A 14378-nucleotide genomic window follows, 5' to 3' on the forward strand; every position below is an offset into this window, starting at 1 on the left:
ACGAACCAAATGGACGATCATGTCTTTCATGGAGGACAGTTTATGGAGTGGTGCTATTATTCATGGACGCTTCTTCTTCTTCTGGATAAACTCTGGGATTGACCTGCGTTGTAGGCTCTGGACGAGCCTTTTGGACGAGCTGGAGATGGAATTATTTTCCACTTCTCTATCAGCATAAGTCCCATCTTTCTATGTAATGGTGGTTGATCTATGAATGAAACTTTGGTAGACTTTTCTCTTGAAAAGAAAATGGAAAAATAAAAAGCAATAAAATAAAGAAAGGCTGCATGTTATCCATATTGTGCATGGACTTGTTTACTTGGCATTCAATGAGAGTGCCAGATTGAACCAAATAAAAAAAATGAAAAAAAGATATAATAGAAAAAGAAAATAGATTCATAGAAAAATAATACAGGCATCAAAATAGAAGTTAAAAGTATATATTGTAGCATTCCTATTCCTCCCCCAACTCCTTAAGCCAACGCTTAATGAACCAAACACACAATAAAGCCAAAATTTAAAGAACCCAACTTACAGGAAAAAGTGGAGGAGAGACAAAAGGCAGCAAAGATAGTAAAGAAGACTTGGTTGTTGAAAAGGCTACGTCTATTTTCTAAATCTTTGCGAAGTCCAGATTCACAAAAAAATAATACAAGTATCAAAATAGAAGTTAAAAGTATATATTGTAGCATTCCTATTCCTTCCCCAACTCCTTAAGCCAACGTTTAATGAACCAAACACGCAATAAAGCCAAAATTTAAAGAACCCAACTTACAGGAAGAAGCGGAGGAGGGAGAAAGGGCAGCAAAGCCAGTGAAGAAGACTTGGTTGTTGAAGAGGTTGCGTCTGTTTTCTAAATCTTTGCAGTGTTCAGACTTCAAAGGCTTTCGGGTAGGGTTTACACGTTTTTCGATCTTTGCGTTTTAAAGAGAAATTCCTATATAGTCAAAAATTGGGGTTGTGCTAAATCAAATTAAAAAATATAAATAAAAAATGCTAAGATGGAAAATTGTGGGAGTTTCAAAGACTTCGGTTTTATATATATATATATATATATATATATAGACTATACTTAACAAGCATTTAGCAAATCAAATCTATTTCTTTAAACAACTTGATAAGTTTGGCGATCCTCAAAAAAAAAAAAAAAAAAAAAAGTCAGAATTTCATTGTTAATACTTAATATACTTCCTAAAAAATAATTTACTTAAAAAGTACAGTGGATCAATCTCGGTCTTCTCTGTAAATACTAATATTTTTTCAACTATTAGTATTTATTTTTTTCCATCTCAGCTTTATCTAATTAATACTAGCATCTCTCTCTCTTTCTCATTTATTACATTTATAAATGGTTACATTTAGGGAGATCTCTCTCTCTCTCTTTTATCTCCCTAATTTTATTTTTTTTATTTTTTATACAAAATAAAATTTTTTACTCTAGCCTAATCTAAGGGTACGTTTGGTACACTGAATGTAGATTACATTAGGAATAGTAATCTTTATTACTGGGAATAGAAGACATTGTAATGGAATAACTATTACTATTCATAAGTTTAGTTGTTACATATGGAAAGCTTGTAAAGGATGATGTATAAGAAAACTTTATATTTTTGGAAATATATTAATTTTAAAACCTATTTTATATACACTAAGGAATAGCTATTACATCCATTTTAAAGAGGAATAGCTATTCTTCAATTTAAAGAATAGTCATTCCAATGTAATAACTAATCTATGTAATAAAGATGCAACCAAATGACCGAATTGCTATTACACATGAATAACTATTCCATTACAGGAGTTATTACAGCATACCAAACGTACCCTAATTGTATATGCGTGTGAAACTCCCTCCTAGAGACTTAAACCCTGACTCTTACCCCCCACACTTCACAAGCATTTATACTTGTGAAGTGACCACCGCACCAAGGGTGCGTGGTGGTTATCGTCCTAAATTTTAAGATGCTTATAAATGGTTATATGTAATTGATATCGCTCCGAATCAATAAGGTGGATGGCCTGGCTTCGGTGGGCTATCGAAACGGTTGATGGCCTGCAAGAAGGAAACGCAATCAAAGAGGAGACCGGAGAAGACCGGTCGAACCCCCTCCGATGGAGAAGTTAGTTTTGTAGAGAAGGAAGTTCCAAGTATTTTGGAAAATTGTCTGAGTGAAAATCTTACCTCTGTCGGGTTCAGACCGGTCCCTTATATAGGAGGCCTGGGACGGTTACTTGTCCAATAACCGTCCCAGGATTTGTGGAAACCAACAACTCCGGAGTTAACTACCTCAACGGATATAAAATTGTAACCGCTAATGGAAGTTAACTTATTCGAAGGGTTTGTTGAGATAGTTGTGGGTTTAGTTGAAAGTCTAAGTGTTGAGCTTCCGTCCGTCTAGCGTAGGACGGTTTGGTTCGTCCAAGGATATCTAATGATTGTTCATGGACGAACCTAATGGACGATCATGTCTTTCATGGAGGACAGTTTATGGAGTGGTGCTATTATTCATGGACGCTTCTTCTTCTTCTTCTGGATAAACTCTGGGATCGACCTGCGTTGTAGGCTCTGGACGAGCCTTTTGGACGAGCTGGAGATGGAATTATTTTCCGCTTCTCTATCAGTTGCCCCTTTGTTCAAAGGGTCGTCCAGGACATTGTCGTGATTTCAACAAAATTTCGCTTTTTCGTACGCCACGTGTCACGAAACCGTTGGTTGGCCAGTCGCGTCGATCTCGTTTCCCAAAGGGATCGCCACGTGTCAATCTCTGAGTGGTGAGTGTCGCTTCGTTGACCCTGTTGCTGGGGCCTATAAATAGCGCATTCTCTTTCATGCCCCTCACTTTTTTCCTCATTCTCTCTTCTGCCAACTCGTCCAAGATTCTCGTCTAGCTCTCGTCCTAGTTTCATCAGGTATTTCCTCTTTCTTTTTTTCTTTTTAGGCTCTCATTTTAAGTCCTCTACATTTCAACCATGCCTTCATCTTCTAGTCTAGAGAGAGAGATAGACGACTACCAGGACGGTTCTTCTGAGAGTGACGGTAGTGTAGATAGTTCGTCCTGTAGTGACTCCTCAGACGAGCATTACTCGTCTGGGGTTCCTGGCATTCCCTTAGAGGAATTTCAGGAACAACGACGTAGGGCGGCTTCTGGATCTGGGGCTAGCTCGTCCAGACAGCCATCAAGTCCTCCTCAAGACGAGGAAGAGGACGAAGATGTAATCTATAGTTGTGCCCCAGAGGTAGCATCCACCTTAGACGGTGCTAAGTTAAAAACTCTTGTAGATAGATACCAAATCCCTAAAGAGCTTAACCCTCGTCTACCCCAGCCTGGAGAATGGTGTTATTCCCCTTCCTCTGGCTTAGGGGTATACGCTTCTTACCTATTAGCTGGCCTTAGGTTTCCCTTAAACTCTTTCTGCAGAGACCTCTTCCAAAGGTTGGGTATTGGGCCAAACCAGCTCAACCCCAACGGTTGGAGGACGATAGTTGCCATGCAAATATTATGGCGTGAGCCATTGGAAGGGAACCGTCCAATTACAGTGGACGAGTTCCTTTACTGTTATAAGCCCTCAGAGATCAAAAAATCTGTTGGGTTCTACCAGTTCTCCTCCAGAGGTTCATATTACAGTCTAATAACGGGCCGTAGTTCGTCTGACCGGCTTTGGAAAAAAGAATTTTTTATTATTTCTGGAAATTGGGCTGGGGACCCAGCTGATATGGGTATTCCCCTCTTCCCTCCTTTTACCAGCCCTCTAGGTCGTCTTCGTCCTGAGGGTATGTTTTTCTTTCCATTTTATCTTGTTTGTCCTTCAAAAAAATTTTATCTGTCACTCGTCTAACCTTTTATCTTGGTGATGCAGCTGTCATTCGTCCACGTTTGGATAAGCTTCTCTTGGATCAGATAGAAGTGGTTCGCACTTTTCCAGGAAGGACTTTCCACGACTTGGTTACTTTTTCTCGTCTAGCAACTTGGGGACTCGGTCCAACTCCTACTGCTAAGAATTTAAGTCACGAGGAGCTCACTCGTCGAAGTAAGTGATCGTCCACTGTTTCAGCTCTCCTTTCCCTTTTTCTTTTTTTATATATTAAATTTCCTCATCATAGGAATAAGCACGATGAGGGAAAACAAGGAGAAAACAGTGGCTAGCGGGGACGAGGATGTTGCTGCCCCTACTGCTAAAGTGGCTTCCGTCCAGGCTGGGAAGAAGAAGTCTAAATCAATCTCGAGTACTGTGGATCTGGACGACCTCCCCAGTCGTCGTGGCCACAAAAAACAAAAGCCAAGGACTTCTCTCCCAAAGGTTCCCAAGTTCGTGCCATCAACAGTGAACTTGGACGAGCCTGTGGTGGACGTGGAGCCCGTCCAAACGGTTCATCCTGTTCCGTCTGATCCTCCCCCTGCTCCCAAAACTTCTCACAAGTCTGGCTCGTCTGAATCCTCTGATCGTCCCTCTAATTTGGTTCTGGACGAGGGTTATGCATGGAGGACGTTCAAAGGGATCGTCACTGATCATGAGGTTAACGAATGTTACAACATGTCAGTGAAGGAGTTTGAGCGTTCTGGCATCCATGACCTTTTCAAGGTAAATTTCTTCCTCGTCCTTGTGTGTAGACATTTAATTTTGAATGAAATGTCTAACTCCTTTTCGTCGAAATGCAGGCTATGTCAAAGTTTTATACAGCGACCTGCCAGGTCAAGGAGCTTGCTACAGAGGCCAAGACAGCCAAGGATAAGGCTAAGGAGCTGGGCCATGAGGTTTTGCTTAAGAAGGGGGAGGTCATTAGGTTGACAGAGGATTTTAATCGTCTGCTGGGAAGCGAGACGAAGTTGAAGAACGAAGTAGAGGAGCTCAAAGCTGACAACTTAGAGAAGGATACCCGCATTGTCCATCTCGAGGGACAAGTTTCAGAGCTTACCTCGTCCTTGGAGAAGGCACGTGAGGAAGCAATTGCTGCCTTTAAGAAGTCTGACGAGTACAAGAATCGTCTAGACAGTCATTATGCAGCTGGGTATGAAGACTTCCGTGCTGATGCCAAGGAGGCGTATCCTGATTTGGACTTCAACTCGTTCAAGCTCCCTCTTGCTACAGAGAGTTCCGCGTTGCAGACGAGTTCCGAGGACGTCAACATCATGGACGATGCTAACACTGAAGTCATTCAGGACGATCCCAAGACGAGCTTGCCCAAGTGAAATCTATTTCCTTAGAAAATTTACTTTTATTTTCCTTTTCATAGAAGTGCCTGTTGTTTTGGGCTTTTTACTTCTTTTTCTTTTTTAAAGTTTATGCAAGTACAATCATCTCGTCCAGGATTATGGACGAGTTTTATATACATTTTCATATTCAAAACTAAAGGGGTTTTTGGACGTTGGTCGTCCACCCTCAGAATTTCATGAAAGAAATGAATACTTCTATTTTTACTTCCATTGTGTTTGAATATATATGTTTCCAGCTTTATGTATGAAATTTTTATTTTCATCAATGTGTGGTTCGTCCATCTAGGAATTCACTTCACCTCGTCTTGGGCATGGGGGTGAATTTTATTACATCACCAAGAAAGTAAATTAGTTCCTTTTGGCTAGATTTTTCATTATTCCAAAATTATGGACGATCATTTTGTCGTCCTTGATGATTAGACTTTTTAGCGATTTCTCGTCCAATGTAATGGATTGTTAAGCTAGTTTTGAAGTCTTCGCTCGTCCGCGTCTTGGACGAACACTTTTGGGAATTCATCTCGTCTTGAGGTCTAGACGAGTATTCCCTTTTCATCTTGTCCTTTGTTCTGGACGGATGAAACTTCGCTTTATTTTCAGCTTATTTTTCATCTCGTCCTATGTTCTGGACGGATGAAACTTCGCTTCAATTTTTAGGTTAGGTTTCATCTCATCCTATGTTCTGGACGGACGAACCTTAGTTTCAATTTTGGGTTAGGTTTCATCTCGTCCTGTGTTACGGACGGATGGACCTTAGTTTCAATTTTCAGCTTAGGTTTCATCTCGTCTCTTGCTTTGGACGGATGTACCTTTTCATCTTTCCTTTGGAGGAAAGCTCATGGACGATATGTCCTTTCGTCCGAGGATTTCATTCGTCCATGCTCGCTTTCTTTTTTACGGATCAATCTAAATGATCATATAAGGATTCCAATAATATACTTTAAAACAATATATATATTTGAGAACCCAAACTTATGTAATCATTCGTCCACAGACATGGCACATGCTCATGAGCTAGTGCCTTATTGAATTAAAAATACAAACCAACTCATCCATGAATAGCACAAAAGTGAAAACACTAATGTACTTTCTAGGGGATTATTAAAATACTTAAAAACACTTAATAGTAGTACACTTCTGCTCGTCCGGATATCTCGTCCAAGGACACTGGTGAAGAGTCAGCACTTATTGATGGTACTTCCTGAGGTGCTCAACATTCCAAGGGTGTTCCAACCTCCGCCCATCCAAAGCTTCCAAATAGTAGAATCCTTGCCTTTTGCAGTTGATAACCCTATAAGGTCCTTCCCAATTTGGGCCAAGTTTCCCGTAGGCCGGGTTTCTTGTTGCCAAGGTAACCCTCTTCAAGACGAGATCCCCGATGTTGAAACGCCTAGGCTTCACCATAGCGTCATATTGTCTTGCCATGAGATTTTTGTACCTTGCTGTCCTCTGTTCTGCATCCATCCTGACCTCGTCCATAAGGTCAAGGTTAAGACGGAGCTGTTCCTCGTTTTCTTCAGTTTGATACTTCCTCACCCTGTGGCTCGTCATGTGTACTTCTGCTGGTATAACTGCCTCGCTTCCGTAGGCTAGTTTAAAAGGAGTTTCTCCTGTTGGAGTTCTCGCTGTCGTTCTATAAGCCCATAAAACACCTGGTAATTCATCCGGCCATATTCCCTTTGCCCCTTCGAGCCGAGTCTTGATGATCTTCAACAAGGATCGGTTTGCTACTTCTGCCTGGCCATTGGCCTGTGGGTGGGAAGGTGAGGAGTAATGGTTCTTCATTCCAAGCTGTTCACAAAATTCCCTGAAAGGTGTGTTGTCAAACTATCGTCCATTGTCAGACACTAGTACTCTAGGTACTCCGAATCTGCATACAATGTTCTTCCAGACGAAGTTCTTGACATTCTGCTGCGTAATTTTGGCTAAGGGTTCGGCTTCCACCCATTTTGTGAAGTAATCTATTCCCACCACTAGAAACTTCATTTGCCGAGTTCCAGTCGAAAAGGGCCCCAAAATGTCTAGTCCCCATTGCGCGAAAGGCCAAGGGGCCATCATTGGCGTGAGATATTCTGCTGGTTGTCTGGGAATATTGCTGAAGCGTTGACATTGATCACATACTTTGACATATGCTTTAGCATCAGCTTGGATGGTTGGCCAATAGAATCCGCTACGGATGACTTTATGGACGAGTGATTTGGCTCCCGAATGGTTCCCGCATGCTCCTTCGTGAACCTCCCTCAACATGTAATTTGCTTCGTCCGGCGCCAAAAATCTTAAGAGAGGCTGGGAAAAACCTCTCTTGTATAACACCTCGTCCATAAGCACATACCTGGCTGACTTGACTTTGAGCTTCCTTGCTTCGTCCTTCTCTTCTGGAAGCCTTCCGTCCTTTAAGTAGGACACTATTGGGGTCATCCAATTTCCTTCTCCCTCTATCTGCATCAATTCTGGAAGGTCTATACTTGGCATGTAGTGTACACCATCTATATCGTCCAACGCCTCATTCGCAGATGCTTCCTTCGCCAGAGTATCTGCCTCCACATTCTCTTCCCTTGGGATTTGAACAAAATCTGCTTTTTTGAATTTCTTCACAAGGCGTACTACCTTCCTTAGATACTTCTTCATTCTGTCTTCCTTGGCTTCATATGTTCCATTGACTTGGCCTATGACCAGTTGAGAGTCTCCCATGACAAGTATTGTGTCTGCTTCTACAGATTTGGCCAGTTCCAACCCCTTTAAAAGGGCTTCATACTCCACTTCATTGTTAGTAGTCTGGTATTGCAGACGGGCCTTGTATTCCAATTTGTCCCCTTCCGGCGACTGCAAAATAACTCCTATTCCTCCAGCATATAATGTAGATGATCCATCTACATGGACGACCCATTTGTTGTACTCTCCTTCCCCCAGGTCTTCGTAACTTGGAGTGAACTCTGCGATGAAATCTGCTAGGGCTTGAGCCTTTATTGCATTTCTTGGTTGGTACCGAATGTCGAATTCGCTAAGTTCAACTGCCCACTGAATCAGTCGTCCTGCGGCTTCCAACTTGTTCATTGCCTTCTTAAGCGGATGGTCCGTCATGACATTGATGACATGAACTTGGAAGTAATGTCTCAACTTCCTAGAAGTCGTTATCAGTGCAAAAGCCAATTTCTCCATGAGCGGATATCTTCCCTCTGCTCCTCTGAGTGCCCGGCTAGTGTAGTACACCGGTTTTTGTATTTTCCCCTCTTCTCTGATTAAAGCTAAACTTACGGCGTGTGGGGACACCGCTAAGTATAAGTACAGTTCTTCTCCTTGCACGGATGGACTTAATAATGGGGCAGTTGTGAGATAGTCCTTCAGGTCTTGGAAGGCCCTTTGGCATTCGTCCGTCCACTCAAATGCCTTCCTGAGGACTTTAAAGAAAGGTAAACACTTATCTGTGGCTTTCGAAACAAACCTGTTCAAGGCGGCAACTCGTCCTGTGAGAGATTGGACTTCTTTGATATTCTTCGGTGGCTCCATGTTCAATATAGCCTGGATCTTGTCCGGATTTGCCTCAATTCCTCTTTGCGAGACCATGAACCCTAGAAACTTTCCTGACGATACTCCGAATGCACACTTGCTTGGGTTCAACTTCATCTTATATCGCCGAAGTGTTTCAAAGGTTTCCTGTAGGTCGTCTAGATGGCTTCCCTCGTCTATGCTCTTCACAAGCATGTCGTCGACATAAACCTCCACATTCCGTCCTATTTGTGGACGAAACATATGATTCACTAACCTTTGATAAGTTGCCCCTGCGTTCTTCAAGCTGAAGGGCATCACTTTGTAGCAAAACAAGCCTTGGCTGGTAATGAAGGAAGTTTTTTCCTGATCGGCTTCATCCATCTTGATCTGATTATATCCTGAGAAGGCATCCATGAACCTCAGCAACTGATGGCCAGCAGTAGAGTCCACCAATTGATCAATGCGTGGCAGAGGATAACTATCCTTAGGACATGCTTTGTTCAAGTCAGTGAAGTCTACACACATTCTCCACTTTCCATTAGCTTTTTTTCACCATCACCACATTGGCTAACCAGTCCGGGTAATAGACTTCCTTAATGAACTTTGCCGTGGTCAGTTTTTGAACCTCTTCCTTGATTACCTTGTCCCTCTCGGGAGCGAATACCCTCTTCTTCTGACGAATAGGCTTAAAAAAGGGGTATACATTCAATCGATGAGTGATCACACTTGGGTCGATTCCTGGCATGTCGTCATGACTCCATGCAAAAACGTCGATACTTTTTCTCAGGAACTGGATGAGGTCTTCTCTTGCCTTCTCCTTCATACCTGTTCCAATTCTGGTAAATTTCTCTGGATCATCTTCTTGCAAAAGAACATCTTCCAACACTTCCGTGGGCTCTGCAATAACTCTTCTCTCCTCGATGCTCATTGTCTGCATCTGTTCGTCCAAAGCCATCATGGCTAAGTAGCATTCTCTAGCTGCCAACTGATCTCCTTGTGCTTGTCCTATCCCGTACTCCGTAGGGAATTTGACTGATAGATCGTAGGTCGAGGTTATCGCCTTCCAACTATTAAGAGTGGGTCTTCCAATGATGGCATTGTATGAAGAAGTACAGTCTACCACGAGGAAATTGACTTCCTTGGTTATCTGTTGCGGGTATGACCCTACCACCACTGGTAATGTAATGGTACCCACGAGCTGCACCTTCATTCCTCCGAATCCTATCAGCGGCGAGCATACTGGACGAAGTTGATCTCGTCCAAGCCTCATCTGTTGGAAGGCGGGGTAGTACAATATGTCTGCTGAACTTCCATTGTCAACTAACACTCTTCTGGTTGTATAATCTACAATGAGCAGTGTAATGACGATCGCATCGTCGTGCGGGTGATGGATCCTCTCAGCATCTTCATCGGTGAAGGAAATGGTTGGCTCGTCCATTAATCTCGTCCTTGGTGGTCGTCCAGAGAGCTGGACATTTTGTACCACTTTGAGATACGTCTTCTTCGACTTGGAAGATTGCCCCATCGGGTTCCCTCCAACGATAATCCTTATCTCTCCAAGTGGGGGCCGGGATGATTCCTCCATTTTGCCTTTCAGCTTCTCATCTGTACGATCCCTTCCAACGAAGTGCTTCAACTTTCCTTGCCTGATAAGGTTCTCAATTTGCTGTTTTAGGTCAAAACATTCATCCGTGTCATGCCCATGGTCCCTGTGAAAGCGACAATATTTGTTCTTATTGCGCTTGTTGGGATCCCCTTTCATCTTCTCTGGCCATTTTAAAGAAGGATCGTCTTTGATTTGCATGAGCACCTGATTAAGTGGAGTGTTCAGGGGCGTATAGTTCTGGCTTCTTCCCAAGGGACCTGTCTTCCTGCCATCTCGTTCCTTCCTATCTTCCGTCCGTCCCTTCTTTGGACGAGAGGCTTGTTCTGAGTGTCGAGCGGGGTGCGCTTCCATCCTCTCAACTCTTTTCCTCTTCTTGGCTATGATTGCATCTTCTGCATTCATGAAGTTCTGAGCCGAATGGACGAGCTCGGCCATGGTTTGAGGCTCCTTCTCGTATAGCTTGTGGATAAATAAATCCGAATTAATCCCATTGTGGAAGGCCGCCAGTAGAAGCTTGTCGTCCACCTCGTCCACACTAAGGGCTTCTCTGTTGAAGCGAGTGATGAATGACCGCAGGCTTTCGTTCTCCCCTTGTTCTATGGTCAGTAAGCTGGACGAAGAGCGCTTGTGCCTCTGTCCCCCGATGAAATTGTTAACAAACAATTTGCTTAACTCTTCGAAAGAACTTACGGAGCTTGGGGGGATTTTACTGAACCAAACTCGTGCCGGGCCTTTAAGGGTAGTAGGGAAGGCTCGACACATGATTTCATCAGGGACCCCTTGAAGGTGCATTGTCGTTTTGAATGTTGCAATGTGATCAAAGGGGTCACGCGTCCCATCATACGAGTCCAGGGAAGACAGTTTGAACTTTGATGGTAAGGGGTGGCCATTGATGGAAGCCGTAAAAGGAGAATCTGTTCTGTGGACCAAATCTTCTATAGGATTAGTTCTCCTCATGTTTTCCTTCATCTCCTCCATGACTTTCTTCATTTGGTCCATCTCCTCTTTCAAGTGTGGCACTGCCCGTGAAGTGGTGCCTCTAAACTGGCTTCCAACCTCAGTATTCTCTCTGTCACCATGGCCTTGTGTCTGTCCTGCGTGTTCCTCACGTGTCTGTCTTCTCTGACTGATCTCCATCCTTAACTCCTGGTTTTGGCGAGTCAATTCCGCCATTGCAGCCGCCATGGATTGCATATTCTGAACGGATGACGTCTGCATGACTGGTGCAGATTGGCGATCACGCTGGGGATCACTTGAAGCGCCTCTGCTTCCCTGACGGCCAGGGCTAGTAGCCCTCGACCTGGTCCTGACCATCCTAACCCTTTGTCGCGGAAAAGAAAGTCGCAAAACAACCTTCGCCTTTTTTCCCACAGACGGCGCCAACTGATATCGCTCCGAATCAGTAAGGTGGATGGCCTGGCTTCGGTGGGCTATCGAAACGGTTGATGGCCTGCAAGGAAGGAAACGCAATCAAAGAGGAGACCGGAGAAGACCGGTCGAACCCCCTCCGATGGAGAAGTTAGTTTCGTAGAGAAGGAAGTTCCAAGTATTTTGGAAAATTGTCTGAGTCAAAATCTTACCTCTGTCGGGTTCAGACTGGTCCCTTATATAGGAGGCCTGGGACGATTACTTGTCCAATAACCGTCCCAGGATTTGTGGAAACCAACAACTCCGGAGTTAACTACCTCAACGGATATAAAATCGTAACCGCTAATGGAAGTTAACTTATTCGAAAGGTTTGTTGAGATAGTTGTGGGTTTAGTTGAAAGTCTAAGTGTTGAGCTTCTGTCCATCTAGCGTAGGACGGTTTGGTTCGTCCAAGGATATCTAATGATTGTTCATGGACGAACCTAATGGACGATCATGTCTTTCATGGAGGACAGTTTATGGAGTGGTGCTATTATTCATGGACGCTTCTTCTTCTTCTTCTGGATAAACTCTGGGATCGACCTGCGTTGTAGGCTCTGGACGATCCTTTTGGACGAGCTGGAAATGGAATTATTTTCCGCTTCTCTATCAGTAATAAATAAGAGAGAGACAAAAATGTTAGTATTAATTAGATGAGATGAGTTTTTTTTTTTTTTTTTTTGAGAAATCCATTGACTGATAGTATTTTTAAGAAGCTGGTAAATCATCATTTTCAAAAGCAACTAAATCTGGTGCAGCAGACTCCAACTAGACAGAAAGTGAGAAAGAAAAATGCTCGTATTAATTAGATGAGATGAGTTGGAAAGCAATACATACTAGTTTTTTTTTTTTTTTTTTTTTTTTCTCTACCATTAGATATATGAGAAATCAGTAGTTTAAAATTGGTGTAACTCTTTTGAAGTTACACAAAAATGTAATTTGAAACTATCTCATATATATATATATATATATATATATACATACATACATACATACATACATACACGCTATGCCTAAAGTTAATGATTTGAACTCTTTTCACGTTTGGGAGCAATGATTTGATAGAAGAAAATAATTACTTGAAATTATATAATTTACTTAATTAATAGATCGATAGTTGGGGAAGGGGAATATTTGAACCCTGATTATCAACCTTAAAGAAGTTAGGATAGGAAGTGCCATTTTAAATTTTAATTGCCAATCAGTTGAGTTTGAGCTACAAAGTTTTTGACATGCTTGATATTAGATGACAAGATAAAAAAGTTTTCTGAAAATGCTAAATGGCATTTCCACATTTATTGTTAATACTTTATATTTAATCAACGATCGCAAAAATTTAGGGAAAGGGAAAATTATTAGATACTTCCGGAGTACCATAAGTGCGTATTGTTTCCTCTCACATGAATGGTGGGTCCCACTAATTTAGTAGGACCCACCATTTATGTGAGAGGAGAAAGTACATATTTATGGTACTCTAAAAGTACCTAATAATTTTCCAAAAATTTGTGTCATTTTACGAGTAATGAATAGGAGGGCTACAATCCTCTTCGTTCTAGAGTGGGTGGCAACGTTTGCAATAAATACATTAGCAATAAATGCGGAGATGTCTTTTAGCTTTTAGGGAAAGCTTCAAATTTTTGGAAAATTTTTGGAAATATCCCCCTTCAAATATCCCCCTTCCCCAACTATTGATCTATTAAATAAAATACATAGTTTGAGGTAATTTCTTCTATCAGATCATTTCTCTCAAACGTGAAAAAGTGTTCAATTCATAAAATTTAGGTATATATATATTTTTGGATGAATTATTATAAGAGGTCAGATCGAGGTCTAAATCACTAGTGCTACTTCACATGGGAAAATTGAAATGGGCGACAAGCTGAATTCACATATGTATTATCTCCCTTTCTGGGGCAAACTGAAATGGTATTTTTAACTCCCAATCTTTTACAATGAAATTCGCCTGGAAGTACCAAAGAATACAAAACAGACCAACAAGTTAAGAAGAAAGAAATCACCATTTGTGCTTTAGAAGACATCATGATCTTACTATTGATTTTGGTAGTGGGTTATGTTGACTAGATTTGCAAATTCTTAATGTCTGGATCACAAGTGGTCATGGCCCCTCCCCAAATTTTTTTTTTTTTTTTTTTAATATATACAAAGTATGTAATAATTCATGGTTTGGGCCTTCAAAAGGATAAGTTCACTTAAGCAGTACTATTATTTTCCTAATTATTCGAAATGGGGTTATATGTAATTTGCCAGGCCCAATTGGTGTCAAGCATGAACTGAACCAAGTTGAAAATTTTATGTCAGGAGTTGATGGTCAGATATCGCTTCAATGTTTACATTATCCTTTCATGCACTAAATTTTTATGACTTTGTTGGCCTACAAATGTTATTGACCTTTGGATAAGGTGTTACGTACGGATGTAAAGTAGTTCTGCTCCTTACATGTGTTCCCACCCCATTTTTTAAACAGGCCACGACGAGCCTAAAACCAATGGAAGCCCAAATAATTTGGGCCTCTGAGAGTGACAAAGCCCAAACTAAAACATTGGCCAACAAGGCCCCATTATCAAAAGGCAAAATAGAAGGAATTCCACAGAATGGATCAGCAACCCTAAATCTACCGCAACAAGTTCTCAGCAAATGCCCATAGT

At 41.9% G+C, this 14378-nt stretch overlaps 1 protein-coding gene across 1 annotated transcript; it reads right to left on the bottom strand.

The window, feature by feature from the left end:
- Positions 1–9237: 9237 nt before the first annotated feature.
- Positions 9238–11619, bottom strand: LOC115951026. The gene is made up of 2 exons (XM_031068346.1): positions 10729–11619; positions 9238–10509 (listed from the first exon to the last, which is right to left on the bottom strand). Exons 1-2 carry the CDS (start codon positions 11617–11619, stop codon positions 9238–9240), a joined length of 2163 nt encoding a protein of 720 aa, XP_030924206.1.
- Positions 11620–14378: the final 2759 nt, after the last annotated feature.

Source organism: Quercus lobata, chromosome 1 (genome assembly GCF_001633185.2).
Source record: "Quercus lobata isolate SW786 chromosome 1, ValleyOak3.0 Primary Assembly, whole genome shotgun sequence".
NCBI classification, from domain to species: Eukaryota; Viridiplantae; Streptophyta; class Magnoliopsida; order Fagales; family Fagaceae; genus Quercus; species Quercus lobata.

Bases quoted from the DNA above. Each gene is read 5' to 3' on its own strand.
- LOC115951026 (XM_031068346.1), bottom strand. From the start codon at position 11,619: ATGGTCAGGACCAGGTCGAGGGCTACTAGCCCTGGCCGTCAGGGAAGC. The intron at 10,510-10,728 runs GTCCATTCGGCT...CCACTTAATCAG, and splicing joins CTCAAACCATGGCCGAGCTC to GTGCTCATGCAAATCAAAGA.